The following is a 25,308-nucleotide window of genomic DNA, read 5'->3' on the forward strand; positions in this document are numbered from 1 at the left end:
ATACAGATACACTAGAACATAACTAACAAAAATATTGACAAAATATCTATTTAAACTATACACCAAAAATGTGGAATACGTTAACAAAAATTTACACACAAAAACAACAAAAGCAATACAAGAAAATACGCTATGTGGCATTTGAAAGAAACATTTAGCTCGACAACTCACTAATATACAACTATAAGTAGGATCCCCACCTTAAGGTTGGCGAGATAATCAGATACATATTAGTAGTATATAGGAGTACTAGCTTCTATGAAAGTCTTCCCAATGTATTCGGAAGGTTGCTTCAGGGATTCCTGATATAGATTAAAAGATTAATTGGTGCATGACACGTATGCTATTTTTTAAGTTCAGCCACACCGATGACAAATATTTTTTTTTTTTTTGAGGTTGACCGGAAGAATCCTCATTGTGGAAAACGACTCTCTTTATACTGTTAGCTTATGTCAAGGTTTTTAAAGCGTGAAACATTTTTAATTTTTAAGAAGCGAATCGTATGTTGAAGCGTGAAGCGTCGCTTTATGGTTGATGTTTGAAGCGTAAATGAATAATGTTAGTGGTTCTTAGGTAGTTGTCAAGTGTAAATTTAAGAAGGTAATATTCTTATATAGTTAATATATGTCTACTTAGAATCAAATAACAAGTCGTGGCTCAGTGGTTTAGTCCTCTTTATGTGACTGGCAGGTGTGGGGTTCGAATCCCCTTCTCCAAATTCTTATATTTTTGAGGAAATTTTAGAAATTTTGAAGCGTATATTTTTGAGGAAATTTTGGAGCGTGAAGCGCACACTTTTAAAAACCTTGGATTTTTTCAACCTTCCAAGGGATACCGATGTTTTGTCGCATATTTTTACTTCCTTAGTGTTTGTCCATCAGTTTAGGGAGGGTAATTGTGTAGCTAATGTGCTGGCTTAAAAAGTTGCAAAGGATAAATTGCAGGGTGTATGGTGGCACAGTCCTCCTAGTTTTTTGGTTGATGTATTGTGGAGGGTTTTCCACGGACCTATAAGGCCCGACTAGTTTGCCATGTAATGAGTTTCGTTTACCAAAAAGAAAAGAAAAAGACACGAAAATTGGAAGTGGGTCAGTAAAGGCATCTCTAATAGAGGACGAATTTTTTGTTTTCCACGACATGTAAGATTTTAACCCCAATTAATATAAATAGAACCCCAATTAATATAAATCCATCTTCAATAGTTGGAGCTTACAAACTAGGAGGGATGGGAAAATAAATATGAAGGTGTTAAAAAAAAGTCTTATTTACACCTCGCATGTACCTCCACATCATATTTTCATTTTTTTTTCTTTTTTTTTGCATGTGCCCGTCCTACCCCTGGCAGCGTAGCCACCGGCTTACTCCCCGCTGAGTAAACTCGGTCCTTCTTAAACCCATGTTAAAGTTAGTATCATTTACGATTGAACAGAGACTCGAACCGCTGACCTCCTACTTGAAAATCAGGCTTCTGGCCAACTGGGCTAACCCCTGATGGTTTTTTTAATTATTTTATTTGTTTTAGATAATTTCTTAACTATGGAGTCCTACTTTTACTATAGGTATAGACTTCTGCGTAGGATTATTTATACCCACTGTTGGAGATGTTCTAAGCATACACCACAGATATCGTTGGGGCAGTACTCCACTAAATATTGACCCAAGTACTTGAATATACCAACTTCATTCAATTGCATTGAACCCGACCTACTACACTCAATCAAGTTCTTATGGATGCTGATGGATCCATCAAAAATACAGTTTTTTGTGTGGAAAGTATTGATTGGAGGGAGGCTTTTCGACCTTCGACTTCGACTTCAACAACCGCCACCGATGCAACTGTAATCTGAAGAATGTTAGTCACTCTCCGCTCCAATATGTTGTAATTGATAAATCTTGTCACAAACCCTCGTATAATAGCCCCTCATTTCATGCTTCAAAAAAAGAAAAAAGAAAAAAATTCCAACTTTTTGGTTTTCCACTTCTATAGGAGGAAGGCAAATCAATAATCAAGCAAATAAACACTATATATAGTCATATTGTACTTTGGTACTATATATGTCATTCAAAAAATGATCTAAGGAGGGAGAATGAGATGTGGAGGTGTCTTGCTAAAGGTTCTTCTGCACCAGTCTTGAAAGGCTTTTCGAAGATCTGGACAGTTCTCACCGTCCTTCAAGAAACACTCATACCACGCCAGCAACAAACTCCGTTGATTTTTTGGCGCAAGTTCTAATATTGCCCTCTCAATATTTCCTTCCACCACTTCGGGATCAAATGATTCAAGTTTTAGTAAGCGAGAGTAGTCATCGACTAGTGGCTGAAACCATGTCTGCAATAGTAGCCGACGGGTGCGCTTTCCCGGAAGGATTTCCCCATTTCCTATACCGACAAGCAATCGTGTTGTTATGCAGCTAACAAAATGGCGAGAGGGCGTCCTAGTTTTTGCGTGCAGGTTTGCAAGCTCTTGTTGGTTGGCCCACATCAATGCAAACTCCTCAGCTGCTTGTCTATCTGCCAGAATGTCAAGCAACCATAAAAGGTTGTCGGTTTCTAGAGATATTTGTTCGTCCAGTGGGGGATCGTACCACTCCGCGCTGTGATTTTCGACCTTCTTAAATAGAACCGGCAATGAATTTAAACAGCTTTCACATGAGGATAATATATTTTTGTTGCATGTTTTAGCCACATCACTAAGAAGACTGTTGTTTGCTCTTAAAAGTTTCAGCACCAACGATTTCCCCTCACGTCGACCTTCATCTCCCTTGGTCCACCTCCATGATTTGGGCAAGTGCAGAGGGACGCGATGAATCCGAACCTATAACCCACTGGACTACACCCCCCAAGTATTTTAAAGATGAACGCACAACCCGCTGGACAGCCCTCAAGTATTTTAAACATGAATGTACGCATGTCTGGATACAAATTAATTCAAGAACCTGCAAATCAATAACGTAAGAGTTAGTAGAAGCTATTACATAGAAACTGTGCTGAGCAGAAAACATTTGCTTGATGGTAGTTCATGATAAATTTAGAGGATGTGGTGGAGACAGTCACTTTTGCACTTTTCTCTAGCAAAGTAGTCTAGACAAACACACTGTATGTTTACAATGTTTCTGCATCAGAGGAGCATTAGTTCGTGGTTGTTGTAACAAACTTAAACTTGAAGATACAACACTCCTAGATCATGAAAATATATAAACACGATAATAAGATGGGAATTAGTCATTTCTATCCCAAATTTGTGGGCCGATATACATTCGTGACCCGTTTTTTTCAAAACTTATAAAACTGTCCTGCCGTTTAAAGTTACCGGTCAAAGGTGGTTGAGAAGTGGGGACTAGCTGAGCTGTCAGTTGAAGGTACAGGTGTTGTGCAGGTGTTAATATCTAGTAAATGAAAAAAGACGCATACAACCTTCCTTCTTTGTTTCAACTCTATCGAGTATGTGAAGATCAGAAGAAAGATTTCGTTGTTAGAGAAGATGGTGGGAGAGCAGAGAGAACAATCCGATTTGAGAAGATTACAAGCATGAATTTAGGATATATCCCAAACTAATTCAACTGATATATCCTTATCAAGAAATTTCGCGCCACAAATTGGTTAGGGTTTCTCTCAGATTTTTGTTACTCTATCAGTATATAAAGAACCAAGATCTAAGTTTGTTTTCTATGCCTAAACCAGTTGATAGAGGGTATTTTCTAGTGAAAACCTAAGTAATTTCTAGCGTGTAATTTCTGTCTTTTTGAAGAAATGGGGAAGAAGATAATGGTTGATGAAGCATTAATGAACAAGAACATTGCCGCAACTCCAAGAAGGTATATTTTCACGAACTTAACTCTGTTTCTCTTCTTTGTTGTTATGAAATTTGGGTTTTTTGTTTAGTATAGAATTTCAATTTAAGGATTTTCAAATCGATTTGAAAATTAGGGTTTTCCAATTTATGAATTTTTGCAATTAGGTCTGTATAGTTGGTTATGAGTTGTTCCTGAAATGGTATATATTCTGTTGTTGAACATGATATGTGTTTTGCTACTGAAATGGTTTATTAATGGTACTTTGTGGGTATGTTATCAGTCTGAAATTGTCATTAGGTTCGCAAAAATGATTTTGTCAGGTTTGAGAACATCTGTTTTATTAGCCTGCTTGTTGTATGTGAACTGTGGTTTTACTAGTTCGATCGAAAATAGACTTTAAAGAATCCATCTAATTTTATGAAAGGTTTAAAGATGATTTTGATTAGAAAGTTATATTCTTATATTTGTGTGGTTGTAGTAGAAGGGGTTTCTGAGATTACATCTCATTAATGAGTTTCTGAAATTGAATCTTCTTTTTGTTATCCTTTTGTCACTAGATTTATGGGTGTTTCTGAGATTACATCTCATTACTTAGAGCATTATACTTGGTTTTTGATAATATATAGATGTTTATTTTGGTATTGGTATGTTGCATCATGTTTAAGAATTACGAGATTGGTTTTTATTCAAGTGTTTTACAAGCACTTTCACCAAAAAATTTGCAGTGGTCTAGCCAGGGTCTCTTAAACTAGTATTGACTGATACTTACGAGATTGAGAAAGTTGACTGATCATATATGCTATACGCATTTTCTGCTGAAGTTTTGCGCTCGGACTTATGTATCTGTTTTGTTTAGTTATTTTAGCATTTTTGTTTATGAATTTTATTGTACATATCTGTTATAACTTAATAACTTATTATGAAAATTCTCTTGCAGTCACATGGAACTTGATTATGGACATATAGTTACAAATAGTTGGAAACAGGCCCAAGCAAATAACAAGTTAGATGTCTCTTCTGTCATGTTCGGTTAGTCAAGATGATATGCTTTTATTTAGTTAGTAAACTGATTAATTTCAATGTATTGACGTTAATTTTTAGAGATATATGGCTACCCCTAATGATCCTATTACCATTTTGCATGATTTTTAATGATATTTTGTCGTGTTAAACCATGCTTTACCTAATTCTTAGAACCTGTTGTCAAAGTGATCATATTCTGTTCTAAAATTCGTTTTTTTAGCATATGATGAATATCTGATAGTGGTAATCCGAGTTTGCACATGTATCCGAGTTTGCTGGTAATGTGTGTAGCACTTCATATCAATGACCGGCATGTTCACATTTGAACAAAGATTTATGTGGTGTGTTGGCTTGTAGTTTTATTTTGTTTCGTACTTCCATCTTGATCACTTTGCTGTGTTACTGTTTAATGCTTCAGATAAAAAGTATATTTCTTAGCTAATAATTGCTTTGGTGCATATATTTTTGTTTAATTTTTTAGATGGCTAGGAAATTAAAATCTAGCACACTGTGAGCTGCTATTTAGTTTTCCTCTTACCACAGTTTAGTTTCTTTCCTATTGGTGTATGTGCCTATGCTTAATGTCTCCCTCTGTTTCATCTTCCTACATTTTTAATCAGTCTTTTGTCTAAGCATAATCAAAAGAGAGATTACTTCCATGATACAGTATATTCTTTTCACTGGCCCTGTTATTGGTCTATTGCTTACAGTTTGATTGTTTGTCTGCTAGTGTGATAATATGATGTATGTTGGTGATATTTTTTTTTTAGCATATGATGAATATATTTTAGTGATAATGCTCTTTTGTTATGTAACAGGGATTCAACACCTCAGAAAGGGCCAAGGGTAACTTTATCTCACAGGAAAATCCCGAGGCTGATTGAAATAGCTAAAAAAATAGTTGGTATTAATTTAGCAAAGATGGTTCTGGATTTTGAGAACCATGTTGAGGAGCCGACACAGGCTAGTAGTCAGGGCATTGTGAATCTAGATGATGATTCACTAGGCACTGAATTCTGGAAATCAGCGGCGGATAAAGTAGATGTTGTTGAAGAAGATGTCAATGCGACTAAGGAATCAGTATTGCACCTTCAGAATCTTAATGCAGATGATTGTCACCCGGAAGACCAACCATGGAGCCAACCACTCATATACAGTGAGGGTGAAGATGATGCAGATTGGAAGGAGTTTTTACACAATTTTAGTATAAAAAGCAGTGCTGGTAAGGATAGTGAGGAAGACGATGAAGGTAATGTTCATATTTTGAAATTTTAGAAATCATCGATTATGTTATGTTTACAATTTGATATTAATGTGTATTTGTATATGCCTCTGAACATGTAGATGATCATTATGACCAGTTGTTGGAGACGGATGATGAAGTTGAAGGTAGTGTTGGTTTCTCTTTTAAAATTGGTTTTTATAATGATATAATGATACCCGATGTGTTAATTACTTTTTCCTTGTTGATTGTCATGACTTGCAGTTGTCAAAGAAGTTAAGGAACCACTGATTGATTTTGAGATTGAAAAGGGTAAAGGGAAGGAAATTGCTAATGGATCGGAAGATGATTATGGTCATGAAATGGTTGGTAGGCCATTACCTAATCATGAAGTTAGAGTGGTTGATAATGGGCAACATTGGTTTGATGAAAGTGATTTTGAAGATTTCCTTGTTGCTGCTGATTCAGTGGATAATGAGTTATTCCCTGAACCAGAAAATGAAATACAAGTTGTAGTTGATGACAGAATTGATGAGGGGATGGAATTTCCAGACAAGACCGCTTTTAAGAAACATCTCAGAAAATACTGTGTATCTACTAGGACAGAATGCAGGTTTAGTAAGAGTGATAATATTAGAATCAAGGCTGTGTGTAAAGGCTTTGGAGATCCCATTCTATGTCCGTGGTATATATCTTCAAGGAGGATCCCTGGTGAGGCGACTTGGAGCATAAGAGATTTCCACTTGAACCATACTTGTATTGGGGATCCTTATGGGAGGAATTCATGTGCAAATCCAAAATTTGTAGCTCAACATGTGATCAACAAGCTAAGGGAGTCACATGGAAAGAATGTACCTAAACCTTCTGAGATAGCTGCCGAGTTTTGGACAAGCCACAACACCTTGATCCCGTATCACGTTGCATGGAAGGCTAGAAACAATGTGTTGGAGAGGATAAACAGAAGCTTTGATGAGAGTTTTAGACTCATACCAAGTCTGTGTGAAATGATCAAAAGGACTAATCCCGGATCAATTGCTACTTTCACTTACGAAAGGTAATATTATTTCTTTAATTGTTCGTAAAATTGATTAGTTTGAGTTCTAGTTTTAAAACTTTCCTTGTTTCTTCGTGCAGAGACAATCGCTTTGAATATGTGACCATATCTTTTGATGCCCCAATGAGGGGTTTTATAAATGGTTGTAGAAATGTGGTTGGGCTGGATGGTTGTTACCTGAAGGGAAAGTATGGTGGCTGTCTACTATCTGCCACTGCTCTTGATGGGCAGAATGGATTGGTTCCTTTTGGTATCATGGTTTGTATAAACGAGTGTGCGGAGAACTGGTTCTTGTTATTGAATAATCTCAAGCATAGATTGGCTGATCATCCCGTTGAGCCAATCAACTTCATATCTGATAGACAGAAGGGTTTGAGAGACGCTGCCCAAAAGTTGTTCCCTACTTCACCACATAGGTTCTGTTTCAGGTTACAAACTAACCTCCAATATGATCATTTTATTGTTACAAAATACATAAAGTATGTTCTATATTCATGGCAGGCACATGTATTCAAACTTCAAAATGCACTACAAGGGATCTAAACTACACACACTATTCTGGAATGCTGCTAGAGCTTATAAGCCTTAACACTTTCAGGTTTGTTTTAGTCCGTAAATGAAATGAGTGACATTTTTTATTCTTAGAAACTAAAATTCTTGTAACACTAAATATGTTTCAACTGTAGGCACACATGGATAGTATGATGTCAGAGAATGTTAGTGCTTGTCATTATTTGATGGGCGAGGATCCTAAAAGCTGGTGCAGGTCCTTTTTTGACCACAAGAGCGCTTGTGAACACTTGAGTAACAACTTTTCTGAAAGTTTCAATAACATGATAACCAACATTAGGGAGAAACCTGTCTGCAAGATAGTTTTGATGTATGGACAACTAGTGATGGGGATGTTTTACAAGAGAAGAAATGCTTGTGTTGGATGGGATTCTGGGGATTTGGTTCCTACTGCCAAAAAATTATTGAAGAATATGTTTAAGAAAAGAGGGGAATATAAGGTAGAAGGAGCGGTTGCTGGCAAGATTTATGAAGTCACAAGCATACATAATACAATATTCACTGTTGACCTTGAGAAACATACTTGCAGCTCCATGCAATGGCAGCTGAGGGGTTTCCCCTGTCAACACGCAATCTGTGCTCTGCAGCAAATCAGGCCCAATTGTGTTGAGTAAGTGTGCAGAACACATGTAGTTTTATCTATGATTCTTTCTTTACTACCAATATTTGAAATGTTAAACATGTTTGTTTTTCTTGTGTGCATTTTTATAGGTATTGCGCCAGATACTACTCAGTGGATAACTACAGGACCACCTATGTCCCTGATATGGTGCCATTGGAAGGGCCTGAGGACTGGGATGAGGTTTTTTCCTAACTCTCAACTATTCATGTTTACTTGTCCTTAATTGGATCTGATTTATGTGTGCACTATGAACTTAGACAACCTTTTACATTACATTATTAGGTTTACCTTAAATATCTGTGGGTATCTACTTAAAAGTACAATTGTGATACATGAATTCAAAGTACCGTGTGAAATATATGAACTCAATTCTTGTATGAACCCTGTACCTAGCTACTTAATGGATTTTAGTGTTTGGAATCCGGATTCCAGACCCTGCAGTAACATATATAGTGTAGATATTTAGGATGTTTAATTTTTGCGGCGGCTAAGTAATCATTTTTAGTATTTTCATTCATTCTTTGTTTTTTTTGCTATGTCTATTACTTGGGAATATTATTGTACACCTATTACTTACTAGGTTGTTGATCTCTTTATGCAATATTAACTTCCTTTGTTCTTCTCTTATACAGCCAAGAACAACTATTGTTCCTCCATTGCTCATTACGAAACCAGGCCGGCCTAGGAAGAACAGAAGGAAGGCCTATAATGAGACCCTATCCGAGAAGAAAGTCAGGTGCTGCAGCAAATGCAAGCTGCCTGGTCACAACAAGACAACTTGTCCTGGTGGTGCAATTGGCTCTAATACAAAGAGAAATAGGTCTACATCTGAAGAAGGCGGACTGGCATTTCAATCCCAATCATCATCAAAAGCTGGAAGTGCTGGTGGTTCTATGCCTGCAACGAAGAAGCCAAGAAAAGCTACGACTCAGCAGTAGTGTTCACTGAAGATTTACTTGAAACTAGTTTTGGTTAGGATGTCTTTTGTTTGCTTTCAAGTGAGACCTATAAAACTTCCTGCATTTACTCTGTTTATTTGGTTATGTTTTAGTTTAGCTTTTACTTTGTTTGGATATTAGCTACCTCCCAGAGATATTGTTTTTGGATGTTTTGAGTATTGGATCTTTGATTCATTGTTATCAATAAATGGTAGTATTAGTGTCATTAGCTTGCCTTGCTCTGTTTTTACGATTTTATGGTTCTTTTTTCTGGTTTCTAACAGGTGAACAAGACAAAGTTTTTCGATGAGATCTCCTGAAGAAACGAGGAAACAAGTTTAACTGAAGGGTATATTGGGCATCTTAGGTCACCCTAAATCTTCCACATGTTAGTTAACACCAGTTAACTTGTAACTGGATGGAATCTTTGTAACGGGACTACTTTGTAGGTTATCAAAATAACGGAATTATTTTGTAAACAACTTTAGAAAATGGGACATATCTGTAAATGACCCTAATAAGATTCATATTTCTCATGCATGACCTAAATAAAGGGGACCCATTATATATAACCTGCAAATAGAGTTGTCAGCACACATCAATCACTAGCAAGAACACAACTACCAAACGCATAAAGAAAGCAAAATTAGGGTAGCATCATAATACTCACACTCAAGAGTTGAATCTTAAACCCAAATGCCGAAGGATCCGGTGCCAACAAAAACGGGCGAACTAAAGAAGCAATAACAAGCACGGAATCCATAACCTTTGCTTGTGAAGAGTATTTAAAACTCTCCGCAGAACTCCCGAATCTCACGAACCAAATAAAGAAAGAAAGAAGCAGAATCAAAACAACAGTGTGTATTGATTGATAGAACCTTAACAATGGTATGACATGACTCACTCCATATTTTATAAGTGGGAACATAGTGGATAGATATTCGTTTAAGAATGGGATGATGTATACAAATACTAGAATACATATCTCTGTAGCTGAAAATTTTGGAGTATTATCCGAAGCAGTGGTATTTTCACATAAAAAGGTTGCCTTACGGATTGTATTCTTTGACACGAACAAGTTAGTGCATTGTAGGGTTTTTGGTGAAAGAAATTGGAGTTTGTGTTTCTGTCCGGTTAATTGAAGAGGAATTGGGGAAACGCGGGAAGCGCTGATCAGAGATGATGTGAGATTGGCATGGGGTGATGACAAAAAGGGTTTGAGTTTTCTAATGGATTGCTGTTGATAAGAATGGATTGGAGCAATACGGAGCAGATGAACGAAAGAAGAAGAAGAAGCCATCGCGCTTGCTGCTCACTTGGATACCTAAAAGTTTTGTTTGTGGTCTTAAGGTAGAGAGAGGATGAGCAAGCGAGCGGCGGTGGATTTCCATTGGCTATAGATAGGGCCTATGTATAGGCTACTCAACTAGAGTTGTTAGCACTTAAAAGGCTTCCTGTTATGGGGAAAATACGATTTAGTCCAAGATGGCCCTGTTTGGGATTGCTAAAAAAAGCAGTGTCTAACAAATTTTACCAAATTACTTTTTGGAAAAACATTGTTATTTTGGGTCAACTTTTAAAAGCACTATGTTGCTGAACTGCACTTTTGCAAGAAATAAATAAGACCATTTCGTTTAGAGTCATCGAGTATGAGCACTGGAACATGGAGGATCAACTTAAATCTTGACGTGTTGACGAAGGAGTCAACTAGCTAGGAAAGTGTGACCACTCGCTCCAGTTACCAATTACAAGCGAGTAATAACAGAGAAAGCCAGGGAGAAAGAGAAACCATCACAGTGAGCTAATTTTCAGAGTGTATGATTAGTTTATGTGCACGTGCATCTATTTCAGAGATTTATTCACTAACTGCGAACTGAGAAGCTGTAATTGGTGCAATTTACGAGTGGGTGTTTTATTTTGTTAAGGCCTTGTTAGCTCTCTTTCAAGGAAAATTGTGATTTATTCGCTTGTTGTGTATTTATTTTTATTTTTCTTCTTTTTAATAAAATCCAATACTTTCCCCGAGGAAAAATAAAAAAGAACTTTGATTGATGGGGGACTGAACCGGAGTAAAAAATAAAACGGCCATAATAAAGACTTTTTACTGTGTGCTTTAGATTTAGGGTTGTTAGGGTATCGACCCTAAACTCGTCATAAGCCCATGGATAGAACTCAACTCGAAAACCGGTTGACTAAATGAGGGAATCCATTAAATTTTAATCTACCAATTAATCCCCATCTAATCAATGTGGGACTAGGATCCTAACATCCCACCACGCTTCCAGACCCAACGTCCTCGTTGGCCCACTCTATCGACACTGATCCGAAGGTATCCCTTTCTCTTATGGCGGCTTCACTCCCCTATCAATATTCAATGCGGATGACAACTACGCCCATACGTAGGTGCCCAACACCTTAATCTAGCATATAGGTCACCCCTTCCGTGGAGGGGGCATGGGTCGTGGTGGTTTGCTCTGATACCATATGTTATGGTTCAGAACCAAAGAGACGTGAAGATTATATGCGCAAAACGAAGAAGTGAAGTGGAGATAATTTTCACACGAATTTTAACAAGCAAAATACTGAAAAAGAACTAAGAATCCTGATATATAATCTTTTTTATGGGGATTAGCCACCTCTGCTGTGAAGAACAAATAAAAAACTTGAGTTGTATTAATTGAATGCCTTATTACAGACTCAGGGAAGAGTATTTATAGCTCAACAATCTTGACTAACGAGTAATTAACTAAACGTGTTTAACTATTAAAAGAAGTCTAACTAAACTAGGAAACTAAGCATAAGTAAATAAGGAAACTAGTGGTCACAGGAGTTGGCATCGCAACATCCTACCCCGCTGGAAAAATGCTTGTCCTCGAGCATCAAAATATGGAAATCGAAGCAGCAATTCATCAGCATCTTCCCAAGTAGCTTCATCAGCTGGATGATCTTTCCATTTAATCAACCATTTGGTACCTTCATTAGCACCTTTATTGAACATTTTACGTTCCAAAATAATATTTGGCTCCCATTTATCATAATCAACAGTTATTGGGAGATTGGGATCAATCAAAACTGAAGAACCCAATTTCAACTTAAGCTGTGAAACATGAAATACTGGATGTATGCGACTTGTATTAGGTAATTCCAACCTATAAGCAACAATTCCAATCTTCTCCAACACATGAAAAGGTCCATAGAACTTAGGGGAAAGCTTTGAATAAGCCTGAGTTGCAACAGTGTGTTGTCTGTATGGCTGGAGACGAAGAAAAACCCAATCATTTACTGCAAAATGTTTTTCAGTGCGATTGGAATCAACATACTTCTTCATTATTTTTTGAGAAGCTTCTAACTGAGATTTCAAAATTCTTAATGTGTGGTCTCTAGCTTTTAGAATAGTATCAACAAGATGAACAGATGTGGATCCTGGCAGATATGAAGATATTGTTGGTGGTAATCGGCTGTAAACTGCTTGATATGGATACATCTTTATGGAAGAATGAAAACTTGTATTATACCACCATTCTGCCCATGGTAACCACTTAGACCATTCACTAGGTTTAGTACCAGCAAAACACCGTAAGTAGCATTCCAAAGTTTTATTAGTAACCTTTGTTTGTCCATCAGACTGAGGATGATAAGCAGAGCTATGACACAATTTAATATTTTGTAAAGCAAAGTATGCTTCCCAGAAATTGCTCATAAATAGTGGATCTCTATCACTCACAATGCTTCTTGGCATGCCATGTAGACGTACAATTTCACGTACAAATAACTCTGCAACAAAAATTGATGAATATGGATGTTTAAGTTCTAGAAAATGTTCATATTTAGATAAACGATCCACCACAACAATAACATAAGTCATACGATCTGAAGGTGGAAATCCATCAACAAAGTCCATCGAAATATCAAACCAAATATCAGTTGGAATTGGGAGAGGATTTAATAATCCTGGTGGACTAACTGCTTCAGATTTATTTCGTTGGCAAACATCACAATGAGATATAAAAGTCTTGACTGAAGATTTCATACCTTTCCAATAAAAGTTCTGTTGTAATCGCTTGTAGGTGTGAAGATAACCAGAATGGCCACCAATAGGATTGGAGTGATATTCTTCAAGTAATTTTTGACACCAAGTAGAAGTTTGAGGCACTACTATACGATCCTTATATCTTAGAACACCATTTGTATATGAAAAATGCAGCTTGCAGGTAGGATTTTCTTGTAGCTGTTGAATCAGAGTACTTAGTTCTATGTCATTGTGACACTCACGAAAAATATCATCAATGCCAAAGAAAATTGGTGCTGACAAGAGAAAATTAATTCCGGAATGTCTAGACAAAGCATCAGCTGCAATATTTTCCTTTCCTTGACGGAAAATGATTTCATAATCGTATCCGAGTAGTTTAGATAGCCATTTCTGTTGTTCCATGGAAGATAACTTTTGGTCTAAAAATATTTGAGACTGCGACGGTCTGTATAAATCTTGAAATGTCTTTCAAGTAGATAGGGCAGCCATTTCTGAACAGCAGAAACAATTGTAAGCATCTCTTTATCATAAATAGAGAGATTTAAATTCTTACCAGACAAGGGTTTACTATAATACGCAATGGGTCTCCTGGATTGCATAAGTACAACACCTACTCCATTTCCAGAAGCATCACATTCCAACATGAATTCTTTTGAAAAATCTGGAAGAATCAAGACAGGTGTATTTTTGAGAGCATGATGGAGTGATTTAAAAGCTGCAGTGGCTGTGTCATTCCACAAAAAGCATATTTCTTCAGTAGTTGAGTTAATGGAGCACTAATTTTACCAAAATCCTTGACAAATTTTCGGTAATATCCAACTAAGCCTAAGAACCACGTAATTCTTTAACCGAAGTAGGAATTGTACAAGAAGAAATACATTGAATATTTTCATTATCTACAGACACACCTTCAGAAGAAATAATATGACCAAGATATCTAATACATTTTTGTGCAAAAGCACACTTTGATTCCTTGACAAAGAGCTTATGCAGATGTAATAGCTCAAATACTACAGATAAATGCTTGACATGATCATCAAGAGTTTTACTATAGATTAAAATATCGTCAAAGAAAACAAGTACGAATTTTCACAAATATGGCCTGAAAATATGATTCATGAAGCTTTGAAAAGTGGCTGGTGCATTGGATAACCCAAAAGGCATAACAAGAAACTCATAGTGGCCATCATGAGTGTGAAACGCGGTCTTTGGAATATCTAGTTTATGTACCCTTAGATGATGATAACCATAACTGAAATCCAACTTAGAAAATATTTCTTCATCATGTAACTCATCGAATAATTCATCTACCATAGGAATTGGAAAACGATCTTTGATTGTTAACTTGTTTAATGCACGATAATCTACAGACATCCGCCATGAACCATCCTTTTTTCTTACCATTAAGATAGGAGATGGATAAGGACTGGAGCTAGGTCGAATAAAACCACATTGGTGCAATTCTTATACAATCTTTACGATTTCATCTTTCTGAAAATGTGGATATCGATATGGTCTAACATTCACAGGAGCAGAACCAGGTAACAAAGGAATACGATGGTCATGCAGACGTTCAGGAGGAAGAGAAATTGGAAGCTTGAAAAGATCGTTATAATCTGAGATTAATTGTTGAATTTCAGGTGGTAAAACGTGTGCATGAGAAACACCAGTATTTAATGATGAGTACTGAAGAAAAATTCTGTAATTCTCTTTGCACAATAAACGTTGCATGGGAATTGCATCCATAATCATTACTGAAGAAGAGTTTTCTCCATATTAGACAATATCATCATTATGAAACTTGAACTTTATTGATAGTTTGTTGAAATCCCAAATTATTGGTCCCAAAGTATGCAACCACTGAATACCTAAAACTGCATCACAACCACTGATATCCAAAAAATGAAAATCAATTTAAAAAGTATAATTTTATAGTTTAATAGGTATATTGAAACAAGAACCCTTAGTTTGCAATTGACCACCATCACCTAATGTCACCTTGAGTGATGAATCCTTGGATTCAATGGAATATCCACACTGCTTAGCAAGATTTGGGTGGAGAAAATTATGAGTATCCCTTGAATCAATCAAGATGGTAAGAGGCTGAGCTTTTGAATGTCCTGAGATGCGCATTGTTTTTGGAAAAATGGAACCCATTAGAGAATTATAAGAAATCGTAACATCTTGATGGTTTTGATCATCAGTTTCTTCATAAGTGATAGGTATAGCTTCTTCCTCCAAAACTTGAGTTGTAGAATCTCCATCTGGAGTAGCATCTAGGAGTAATAATCTTGGCTTGACACATAGATAACCAGGTTTATAATAGTCATCACAATTAAAGTAAAGACCTTTTTCACGTTTCTCTTTTAGCTCTTCCCATGTTAACCTCTTAGCTCCAGGAGGCAATGTGGGTTTCAAAATTTGTGAATTTGGATTATTTGAGGTTCTTAACTGAGGTGAACGAAAAGATGGCTTAGACAAAGAAGAAGCTGCAAGAATAGTTTCTTCTTGTTGGATAGATTTCTTAAAAGCCTCAGAAAGAGTTTTTGGTTCAAACAAACTCACACCCGTACCAATGTCAACTCGTAAAGCAGCAATAAATAGATCCACCAAATATTGAGTAGGAAGATCATGGACGAAATTAAGCAGTTTTTCAAACCCAGAAATTAATTCTCGAACCTTACTTGTTTGAGTTAGCTTTGTTAAGGCTATATGAGGGTTCACAAATTTGTGATCTGCAAATCTACTACATAATAAAACAGAAAATTCTTCCCAAGTTGATGTAGGTATAGAGTGTTTAGTCCAATGATACCATACGTTGGCATCACCCTTGAGATGTGAAGCAGCTATGGGAACTTTAAAAGCTTGTATTATCCCATGCAAACTGAAATACTGGTCATCTTGAAAAATCCAACCATCAGGATCAACGCCGTCAAAATTTGGGAATTTGAGATTGATTATTCCAGCACGAATAGTGGATATAGTTCCAGCACCACCATTACCTCCATTACCCCCATTATGGTCATTAGTACGTTGGTGATTACCAGTATCATCGGGTCTGCGTGTACTAAAAGCATCAACAATAGTGTCTTTCATAGCAACGGCTAACGCAATGGACAACGATGTTGTCAAAGCTGTAGATAAATATGTGGTTAAAGCAGAGATATCGTCCTTACGATTTTCCCTAACCACTCCTTCATTAATCTCAGCTTTCTGAATATCATCAACACGTTGTTTTGCTAAACCCTATACCAACTCTTTAATATGATCCTTCAAACCTTTAACTTCCTCTTTTAACTCCGAAACTGTCATTAAAAAAAATGGTGAAATTTATGAATGGGACAAGCCTGCTCTGATACCAAATGTTAGGGTACCGACCCTAAACTCGTCATAAGCCCATAGGTAGAACTCAACTCGAAAACTGGTTGACTAGATGAGGGAACCCATTGAATTTTAAGCTACCAATTAAGCCCCATCTAACCAATGTGGGACTAGGATCCCAACACGAGTAGATACTGCTGCTTCCTTTCGAAGCATAGTAATCTTTTTTTGATCAGATAATTGAATCATTTATTTCTCTTAAAATCAGTTCCATTCTTAGTTCTACACGTATTTTTTAGGAAGTCTACATCCATTATGTGGCATAGGGGTTACATCATGCACGAAACTACCACTTCAATGAATGGATCTTAAACGAGACCTTTTATCATGACTTCTGCTTGTATATCGCTTGGGACTGAGGCAAGCTGGCCCGACGCCCGGCTTATTGCAAATAAAGAAGCTGTGAAATGGGCTAATAAGCTGGTCTACAGAAAAATCATCTTTTGAGTCTCATAGGCTCATAGCCAGTTGGTAGGAAATCTATGGTTGAAATGGTGAAACCAATCCTAGATTTTAGTGTTCATTGGGTTAATCAAGGTTTTTCCTATTTCCTATCCCCACTTTCCCTATTCCCCATCCACGTAAATTCCTATCCCCAATAATTCTATATACCACCCTCATGAGTTTTCATAAATCCTAAATACCATATGTTGACATTTTATTTATCCCCAACAATAAAACTAACCAACCGCCATTAAAAACCTAAGTTATACTTCTTCTTCTCCATCTCCACCAAGGACTGATACTTCTTTAACTAAGTTCTCATTTTTGCATATACATTTCATAAAATGGAAGTTGGTGTAATAATGATTTATAGATATATATGTATCTGCTGCTCGATTTGCTATACAGACTGCATGAAAATGGACGCAATCCAATCGATAAAGAGAGATTTCTACAAAATCCATTCATATCCTTACAAAGAATATTCCAAGGGCATACTTTTTCAAGAATTCCCCATTTTCCTTAGTCTTTCTCCGCACACCATTTCTTTCTTCCACCGGAAGTGTAAAATATAGTATAAATAACAGCTTGCAAGGCTAACCTTGGCTGCGAAGCAACAAGCTGTGTGTCGGTGCCAATGAATATATTAGTAACGTTAATTAAAGAGGTCGTCGGGCATTTCCATAAAATAATTTTTGAGAGAACAAGTCTCCCATCCTCCTATTAACTAATATAGGGAATAATCAAAGGTACTTGGAGTCAATGGAATGTCTTCATATGTTGTTCTGTAATGGCGCTATTATCATCCCTGCTTCGAAGTTGTTGTTTATCAATCTCAAAGTGATGATTGTCAGATTTTGAAATAAATAAAATACGCCTAATCGTTGATTTATTCGTCTACCTCTCAAAGATGGAGGGATCGGTTTGTTTTATAGTGATTACATAGAAATATAACCTAGGGTTACTAACTAATGATGGATTTTGTTTAATGGATGGATTTAACGAAGAAGACAAATACAAATTGATACCAGTAGTCATAATCAAACTTTAATTTGACTTTTGCAGATGGTATTTAGGAAAAATGAGAATTAAAAAGTAGGTTGATTTTATAAATTATGAGAGGGATGGGAAATAGAAAAAGTGGGGATGGAAAATAGTGAAAACCTTAACCAAGGGATTTTCGTTGAAGTTAAAAATAACTGAATCTGACTTTGAATATTATGACAATTTTCCTCGATATAGCTGATTAGTTTCTTTTAACATATCTTCTCAGTTTTAACAAAACAAAATAACAAGGTACAGTTTCTCTTTCACAGAAATAGTGTTGTTTTACCTGGCATTTTTAGGGGCCACTCAAAAGGAATTAGGGGCCAACAATAAAACAAAAAAGGTCACCCATACCTAAATTGTGTGACAAAATTTAGGGGCCACCCTTATCTCCCATATTTCGTAATGACAAAATTACCCTTAAATATTCGGTAGTTTGAGTAGGATTCGGGTGATAAAAAAAAATTGACGATTTTTTTAAATTTTTAGTTGTGAGTTTTTAAGTTTTTTTTTTCTTTTTTTTTTGAACTTTGGTACAACCATAATCGGTAGTGAAGTTTGTTACTCTAACTTCCGAATGTAGATTGGTCCCAAAATGAGATTTTGCCAAAATCCTTTAATTTTCGACTTTGATACAACCATAATCGGCAGTAAAGTGTGTTACTTTAACTTCCGAATGTATATTGACCCCACAATGATATTTTGCCAAAATACTTTAATTTCCGAACTTTGGTACAACCATAATCGGTAGTAAATTCTGTTATTTTAATCTCCGAATATAATCAATTTTCGAATTTTAGTACTACCATAATCGGTAGTAAATTTAACTTCCGAATGTATATTGGCCCCAAAATGAGATTTTTCCAAAATCATTTAATTTTCGAACTTTGATACAACCATAATCGGTAGTAAAGTGTGTTACTTTAACTTCCAAATTTATATTGGCCCCAAAATGAGTTTTTGCCAAAATCCTTCAATTTTCAAACTTTGGTACCACCATAATCGGTAGTAAATTGTGTTAATTTAACCTCCGAATATATTCAATTTTCGAATTTGTGGTGCTACCATAATCGGTAGTAAATTGTGTTAGTTTAACTTCCGAATGTATATTGGCCGCAAAATGAGTTTTTTCCAAATCCTTCAATTTTCGAATTTTTATACTGCCATAATCGGTAGTAAATTATGTTCATTATCTACTGATTGTGTTTAATTTCAGTACAAAAAATTTAAAGCAGTAGAAGAAACACAATCAATAGATAGCAATCAATTCACCTACCGATTATGGTCGATATTCTTTAGAATTGAAGAACATCAACCATAGTCGATAGATAACAATCAATTTACCTACCGATTATGGTTGATATTCGTCATTTATAAAGAACATCAACCATAATCGGTAGATAAACTGATTGTTATCTACCGATTATGTTCCTGCTACTGCAAATCTTGGAAAATTGTGGATCAAATTTCTGATTTCAAACAATCAAATCGTAATTTTGGATCACAATTACTATCATTTGTCTGTTTTGTTTGTTTAACTCGTTTTTTTTTTGATGTTCTAAGTTAAAGGTAATGAATTTTGGGTTTTAAGTTTAAACAATCGATCATAAAATTTGTTTGATCGATGATTTTGGGTTTCAATCAAAATTAAAACAATGAAAAAAAAATTCAATGATAAAAAAGAGAAGAAGAAGATGAATGATATGATTATGAAAATAAAGGATATATATTTAGATTTAGTATAAAGGTGAAGGATAATATAGACAATTTCTATGTTTTTAAGATACCCCTTAACCCCCTTCAGTGGGTGGGAATAAAAGAGTGGCCCCTAATTCTTTTTGAATGGCCCCTAAAAATACTAGGTTGTTTTACTTGTATTTGGAAGTTGAGCAATCCAACATGAACACAGATCAAAATTTCACTAAGTTTTCGTTTACAATTATGAAGAAAAATCACAACTTACTGTAATGATGTAGACGAATAATTTTCTTGCATAATTCTAAGACAGCGGACAAAATTTTCACACCCACTTTCCAAGAAAATGAACAGAAACCTAAGAAACATTTCAGATACGTGTGTATATATATATAGACAAATAGACAGTACAATATACAAACCCTCACTGTTGAGAGGAGATACCTTTACTTGATGATTATGAGATGGAAGAAGTAACTCTACCATAAACCTAACTAGTAGTGTCAATAAGCTTACGCAGCTTTAAAAGCAAGGCATCCTGAAAAGCAGCAACATAGAGCACAATTGAAGAGACGAAAAATAAGGTCTAAGCAATAATAAATACTAGTGTACAGTGTATGTTTATCGCCACAGAAATCGTTAAGATTCTAAGGACGTGACAAATGTTCGAAAGAAACCTAGCCTTCAATGCAGTTTCTTATCCGGTGTCCTGCTATACAGTTCAAAGCGAAATTTCTCAGACTCAAGGAGAAGATATGTTATTACTAAAGTACACCACATGTAATAAGAGAACATCAAACGTGATCATAACATATTTTTAAGTATCCCCATACCCGTTATCCATAATTAAGAAACAACGAAGGTCTACATGAACATAAACCGACAAACAAACAAATATTTGCCCAATAAAATACTGAATACTCGGTATCACGTTCTCATTAAGATGACTTTTATTTCATAACTGGTAACTAAAATTTGTTCATTTAAACTTGCTCTCCGTGCGCTCAATGTAGTCAATATCGGCCGTATCGGCTGATATATCGGGGATATTTCGGATATCGGCCCAGAACGATACGATAAGAAGGATATCGGGGATACGATATTCGCCCGATAATATCGGCCGTATCGGTCGAATATCGGCCGTATGGGTCAAATATCGGCCGTATCGGTCGATACGAAATTTTCCTACATTTCCCGATATGAGACGGTATTGGTCGTTTTCTATAAAGTTTAAGGGCAATTTTGGCGAAGAAAGTCTTCCAGGTGGTAGTAGAGGTGCATGTAGCTCTCGAAACAAGTTACTAAAGTTACTCTTTTGTTTTTTTGATAAAATTGGTGTTATCTATTATATCTTATCCGAAAATGTGTGGAGAAAATATTTAATATAAAATTATAATCTCTAAATCTAGAACCGATATTATACCGATATTTCAACGATAATATCCCCGATACAAAATCATACCAGTGTATCGGTCCCGGCCGAGATGAACCGATATCCGATATTAACTACATTGTGTGCGCTTTATGAAACTATCATGAACCTCCTAAGCTGATTAATGTGGGGGTGTCACAATATTCGATAAAATGCTCATTAATACCAACCATAACGTATGCACATAACCAAAGCTAGAAATGGAACAACCATATATAAATGGGTTAGAAGATACTATATGCAACCAATGAGATTTAATTACCGAGGGAAGGGCATCTTATTCCAGTGTTTGAAAGTTGCTGAGACCCGAAATTTGAGCGAGGAAAGAAGTTATCTTATCATTCATCAACTGGTAATCTAAAATGAATCATATTTGTGAGAATAGATTGAAATACGTACTCTAATTATGAAGTAACCTTCGGGTGTGTCAGTCTTGGTAAAGCAGGACACTAGTAACTGCAAAAACAAAAAAACAGTTATCGAATCTAATTCCAGATAAATATAAACAAATGTTCAGTAGATTACAACAATCCAATTCCAGATAAATATAAACAAACTTCAAAATGTGGATTACTCACCATTGCAATTCTATTAGTAATATCCGCGTCATGTATGAGGGCATAAGAATTTTCTTGCTCCAAATCCTTGTCCTCTTCAAAGATCTTATTGATTTCTTCCTGAATTCTCTTAACCTCATCCATTTCAACCTTCAGCTCTACTATAAATCTCCAATTAACACGCTCTACATTCTTCATTTAATGATCAAACTTGGTTATCATACCATTTGTTTTTCTGGTTGGAATAAAAAATCGATCTCCATTCTTTATCTTAATTGTTATACCACCAAACCATCCTTTTCTCACAACAAATTCAAAAATTTCTGTATCATCAACTTCAGTTTTTATCAGGTCATTAACATTTAAGAAGTCCCACTCCCACGTCAAAAGCTTATGAATCAGCTCTAAAACCACACCCAACAGATGAAAGGCAGTTAAAACTTTAACGAGTAGTCTAATTTTATGAGGAATTATTGAATTAATTTCAACCAACCTAGTGATCATCAAAGTAGACGTCTGTATCACAACATTAGGGATCAATTTCAAGGAACTGCCAACATTCAATCTTGACACTGGAAGTGGGGGTGTGCTGGAAATTTTAAATGGAGAGGAGGAAAACCTAATGAGATTTGAATAACCCATAATTCTTTGCTTCGGTAATGGAGATACTACACCCACATGAGGAGCTCCTCTACTCATTAACGGTTGTATTACATTAACTGAACCAAACATAATATTGTTCAGCTTAATTGGGCCGACCAACCGGAGGGCTCGAAGGGACCGTAGGGAGGGAATCCTTTTTATGGTCACTTTTTTGTCAAATGAAACCTAACCAAAATGTTCAATTTGATAAAAAGATTGGAAATTTCCATGTCCATGGTTACTTTTTCACTAGACAAAATTGTCCCTCCCTTTTAGTCCAATTACTATATCTACTTGTGTATCCTATTGTTGATGGTGAATTTTAGTTCAAGGCTAAAATTGTAAAACCAAAAATAATGTGATGACATCCTGCAAAGGGTAAATCCATTTGATAAGTGATGGGCGCAGAAAACCTCTCGCTTTATTTATTTGAAGCAATTCAATAAATATACAAAATTCACCCAGAATGGTGCATGTAGCAACAATCCAAATATTATTTGTATTTATAGCATTATTAATTAATGCATGAGTTGCCTTGTATTTCCTGTGTTGTTCTCAGCAGGACTCTCGTTATTGGTGCGGCATGACGACTGAGTGTTTACTCTCAACAGAGTAACACAAATCTCCAAGTGTCAATAGTGAGGTACGCACGAAATACCCGCAGGCCATACCATTCTCTAACCAAGAGGACCCTGTGTCGGTGCGCTTATATTAGCCGGATCGAGCATGTTTAATTCCCTAAGGGAAATCTAGACTGTCCATGTCAGTCTCAGAAATGATCGTGGACACGCAAGTTGGCCGCATAATTTAACTAGCCTAGACGAACCCTAACAGGAGCAGGCAATCAATGTGATGTTCACCGGCGGGCCCGCCTATGCCCTAGCCGGTTGAACACCACGATATACCCCTAACACATGTCAAACGCCGACCCCAAAGAGGGATGGCCGCGTTGCTTTGGGGAAGGCTCAAATGAGCAAGACCGCTCAAAGCAACCTCAAAATCATCATGACCGTCCAACATCACCAACCTGGTTGGACGGATTAGATCATCCCACGATTGATCAGTGAAGCGCTAATGCACACATTAGTGGGACCACTCCTCACCCACTTGATCGATTTTCTCACGACCTATCTCTAGAGCAATGAACGCTTGCTCGAAGTATGGATTACGTGATACTTAAAGGGTCGCGGAAATCCCACTAGCGTCTTAAATCGATCAAAATCGTCCAACTTCGCCAGTATGTTTGGCTGGCTTAGATCACGCCTAGGACCATCGGGCAGGAACACTAAGTTCACCGTCGGCCCAACATGGGCCCCACACGGTCGGTCTCCCCAAAGGAGGAGCATAGCCTTCCAAACCGTTTGGTCAAAGTTGCGCACGCGTGACTGATCCAAAATCCTAATTAGGGTTTGTGGCGTTACATATATGTCGCAGTTTGACCATGACCATCCATCTTTGCCAGCTCGGATGGAGGGTATAGATATAGACTAAGGAGGTCCGGAGAGCATCAATATGATCATCGTGGGACCACCTGTGCATGTGACAGGTCGGCCAAGGTGGACCATGGCCAGGCGCCTCGAAACGCGCGCCCAAAGATGGCATGTCGTGGCCTCCTATAATCCTTTGTGGCAAAGGATTTCTGTCGCAAATCGATCACGACCACTCACCTTTGCCAGACAAATTGAGTGGCCTAGATCGCACCTCCGCGAGACAAAGTGGCATGGACTTGTACACCGGCAAGCCGTCTACACGCATGCTCGGTCGGTCCCACCAAAAACTTTGTCCATGCTTGATTTCGGTCAAGCTAAAGAGTGATGCTTGCGCACCTCTTTAAAGCCCTAAAATCTATCAACGGTATATAACATGTACCGCAGATCATCTCGTCCGTCCAACTTTGTCGGCTTGGTCGGACAGCCTAGGCTAAGAGCTAAACAGCCAATAAGGCACCTTAGTGATCACCATCCGCCACTCTACCACAGGGAGTGATCGACCAAGGGATGGCCCGCCCATGCGGCCTCCAAACGATCCCTCTAAGATGTTTGAACATGTTGTTATTTTAAGACGCTTAGTCCGCGACTTACTCCGTTAAGCTTTAAAACAGCGATGCTTCATACATATTTATTGTATTCGACGCATTACATGCATAGAGTATACACGATATTTCATGAATATCGATTTCCTAAATAACTCAGTTATTTAACCTAGCACCGTATGCTACTTCCTATGGGTCTCACGATCCACTCATTCGAGACATCAATCATGTCACAAACTGGGGTATTGGTCTGGCAGTTTAGAGCGTGCAACGTGCAACGCGCCATCACAAGAACGTGTCAGGAGGCATGGACGGTTAACGATGATGGGAAAAGTGGGCAAAGACGTGATCGTGTGTCAATCACTTGCACGACCCCACTACTCCATCACTCCACTTCCTACGAGATGAGGTTTTCGCTCACTGACTTGTATAAATAGGTCTTTCACCTATTTCCAACACAACATAAAAAAAAAAACCAAGTGTTGTCATCCGTATCCAGAAAACATCTAGAGCTGATTGCTTACATTATTGCAAGACAATTCATCATTCTGATACAAGTCATAAAAAGCCAATACCTTCACAATAAACACCTTCTTCGCTTCCCTCCATAAGATCAACCCCATCTCCTTCACTTTGTGACCGAAGCAAGTCTGGAACGGCCATTTCTTGGTTTAGGCCAGAATTGTATAGATAGATCTCTCGAATCAGAAAGCACTCTCGTGCAGTGCATTTGTTTAGGGTTTAGATTCATTTCTCATCCACACACACCCAAAATTACCAAAACCAGCAGAAATAGTTTTCACCCATAAACAATTGGCGACCACA

General features: G+C 36.9%; 2 protein-coding genes and 1 long non-coding RNA gene across 3 annotated transcripts; 2 read left to right on the top strand and 1 right to left on the bottom strand.

Moving 5' to 3' along the window:
• Positions 1–2,074: 2,074 nt before the first annotated feature.
• LOC113359207 (BTB/POZ domain-containing protein At3g50780-like) lies at positions 2,075–3,002 on the bottom strand. Its single transcript, XM_026602880.1, has 2 exons — positions 2,937–3,002; positions 2,075–2,815 (listed from the first exon to the last, which is right to left on the bottom strand). The coding sequence occupies exons 1-2, from the start codon at positions 3,000–3,002 to the stop codon at positions 2,075–2,077; spliced, it is 807 nt and encodes a 268-aa protein (XP_026458665.1).
• A 3,027-nt stretch (positions 3,003–6,029) lies between these two features.
• LOC113362252 lies at positions 6,030–6,365 on the top strand. Its single transcript, XR_003365658.1, has 3 exons — positions 6,030–6,066; positions 6,162–6,206; positions 6,304–6,365. It is a non-coding gene; the product is annotated as an uncharacterized LOC113362252 (long non-coding RNA).
• A 36-nt stretch (positions 6,366–6,401) lies between these two features.
• Positions 6,402–9,223, top strand: LOC113359208. Its single transcript, XM_026602881.1, has 5 exons — positions 6,402–7,093; positions 7,174–7,600; positions 7,780–8,273; positions 8,375–8,465; positions 8,918–9,223. Exons 1-5 carry the CDS (start codon positions 6,402–6,404, stop codon positions 9,221–9,223), a joined length of 2,010 nt encoding a protein of 669 aa, XP_026458666.1.
• The last annotated feature ends 16,085 nt before the right edge of the window (positions 9,224–25,308 follow it).

The sequence above is a fragment of the Papaver somniferum genome, chromosome 3 (genome assembly GCF_003573695.1).
Source record: "Papaver somniferum cultivar HN1 chromosome 3, ASM357369v1, whole genome shotgun sequence".
Taxonomy (NCBI): domain Eukaryota; kingdom Viridiplantae; phylum Streptophyta; class Magnoliopsida; order Ranunculales; family Papaveraceae; genus Papaver; species Papaver somniferum.

Bases quoted from the DNA above. Each gene is read 5' to 3' on its own strand.
- LOC113359207 (XM_026602880.1), bottom strand. From the start codon at position 3,002: ATGTTTTCTGCTCAGCACAGTTTCTATGTAATAGCTTCTACTAACTCT. The intron at 2,816-2,936 runs GTTCTTGAATTA...AGTGGGTTATAG, and splicing joins CTTACGTTATTGATTTGCAG to GTTCGGATTCATCGCGTCCC.
- LOC113359208 (XM_026602881.1), top strand. From the start codon at position 6,402: ATGGTTGGTAGGCCATTACCTAATCATGAAGTTAGAGTGGTTGATAAT. The intron at 7,094-7,173 runs GTAATATTATTT...TTCTTCGTGCAG, and splicing joins GCTACTTTCACTTACGAAAG to AGACAATCGCTTTGAATATG. The intron at 7,601-7,779 runs GTATTCAAACTT...TTTCAACTGTAG, and splicing joins TATATTCATGGCAGGCACAT to GCACACATGGATAGTATGAT.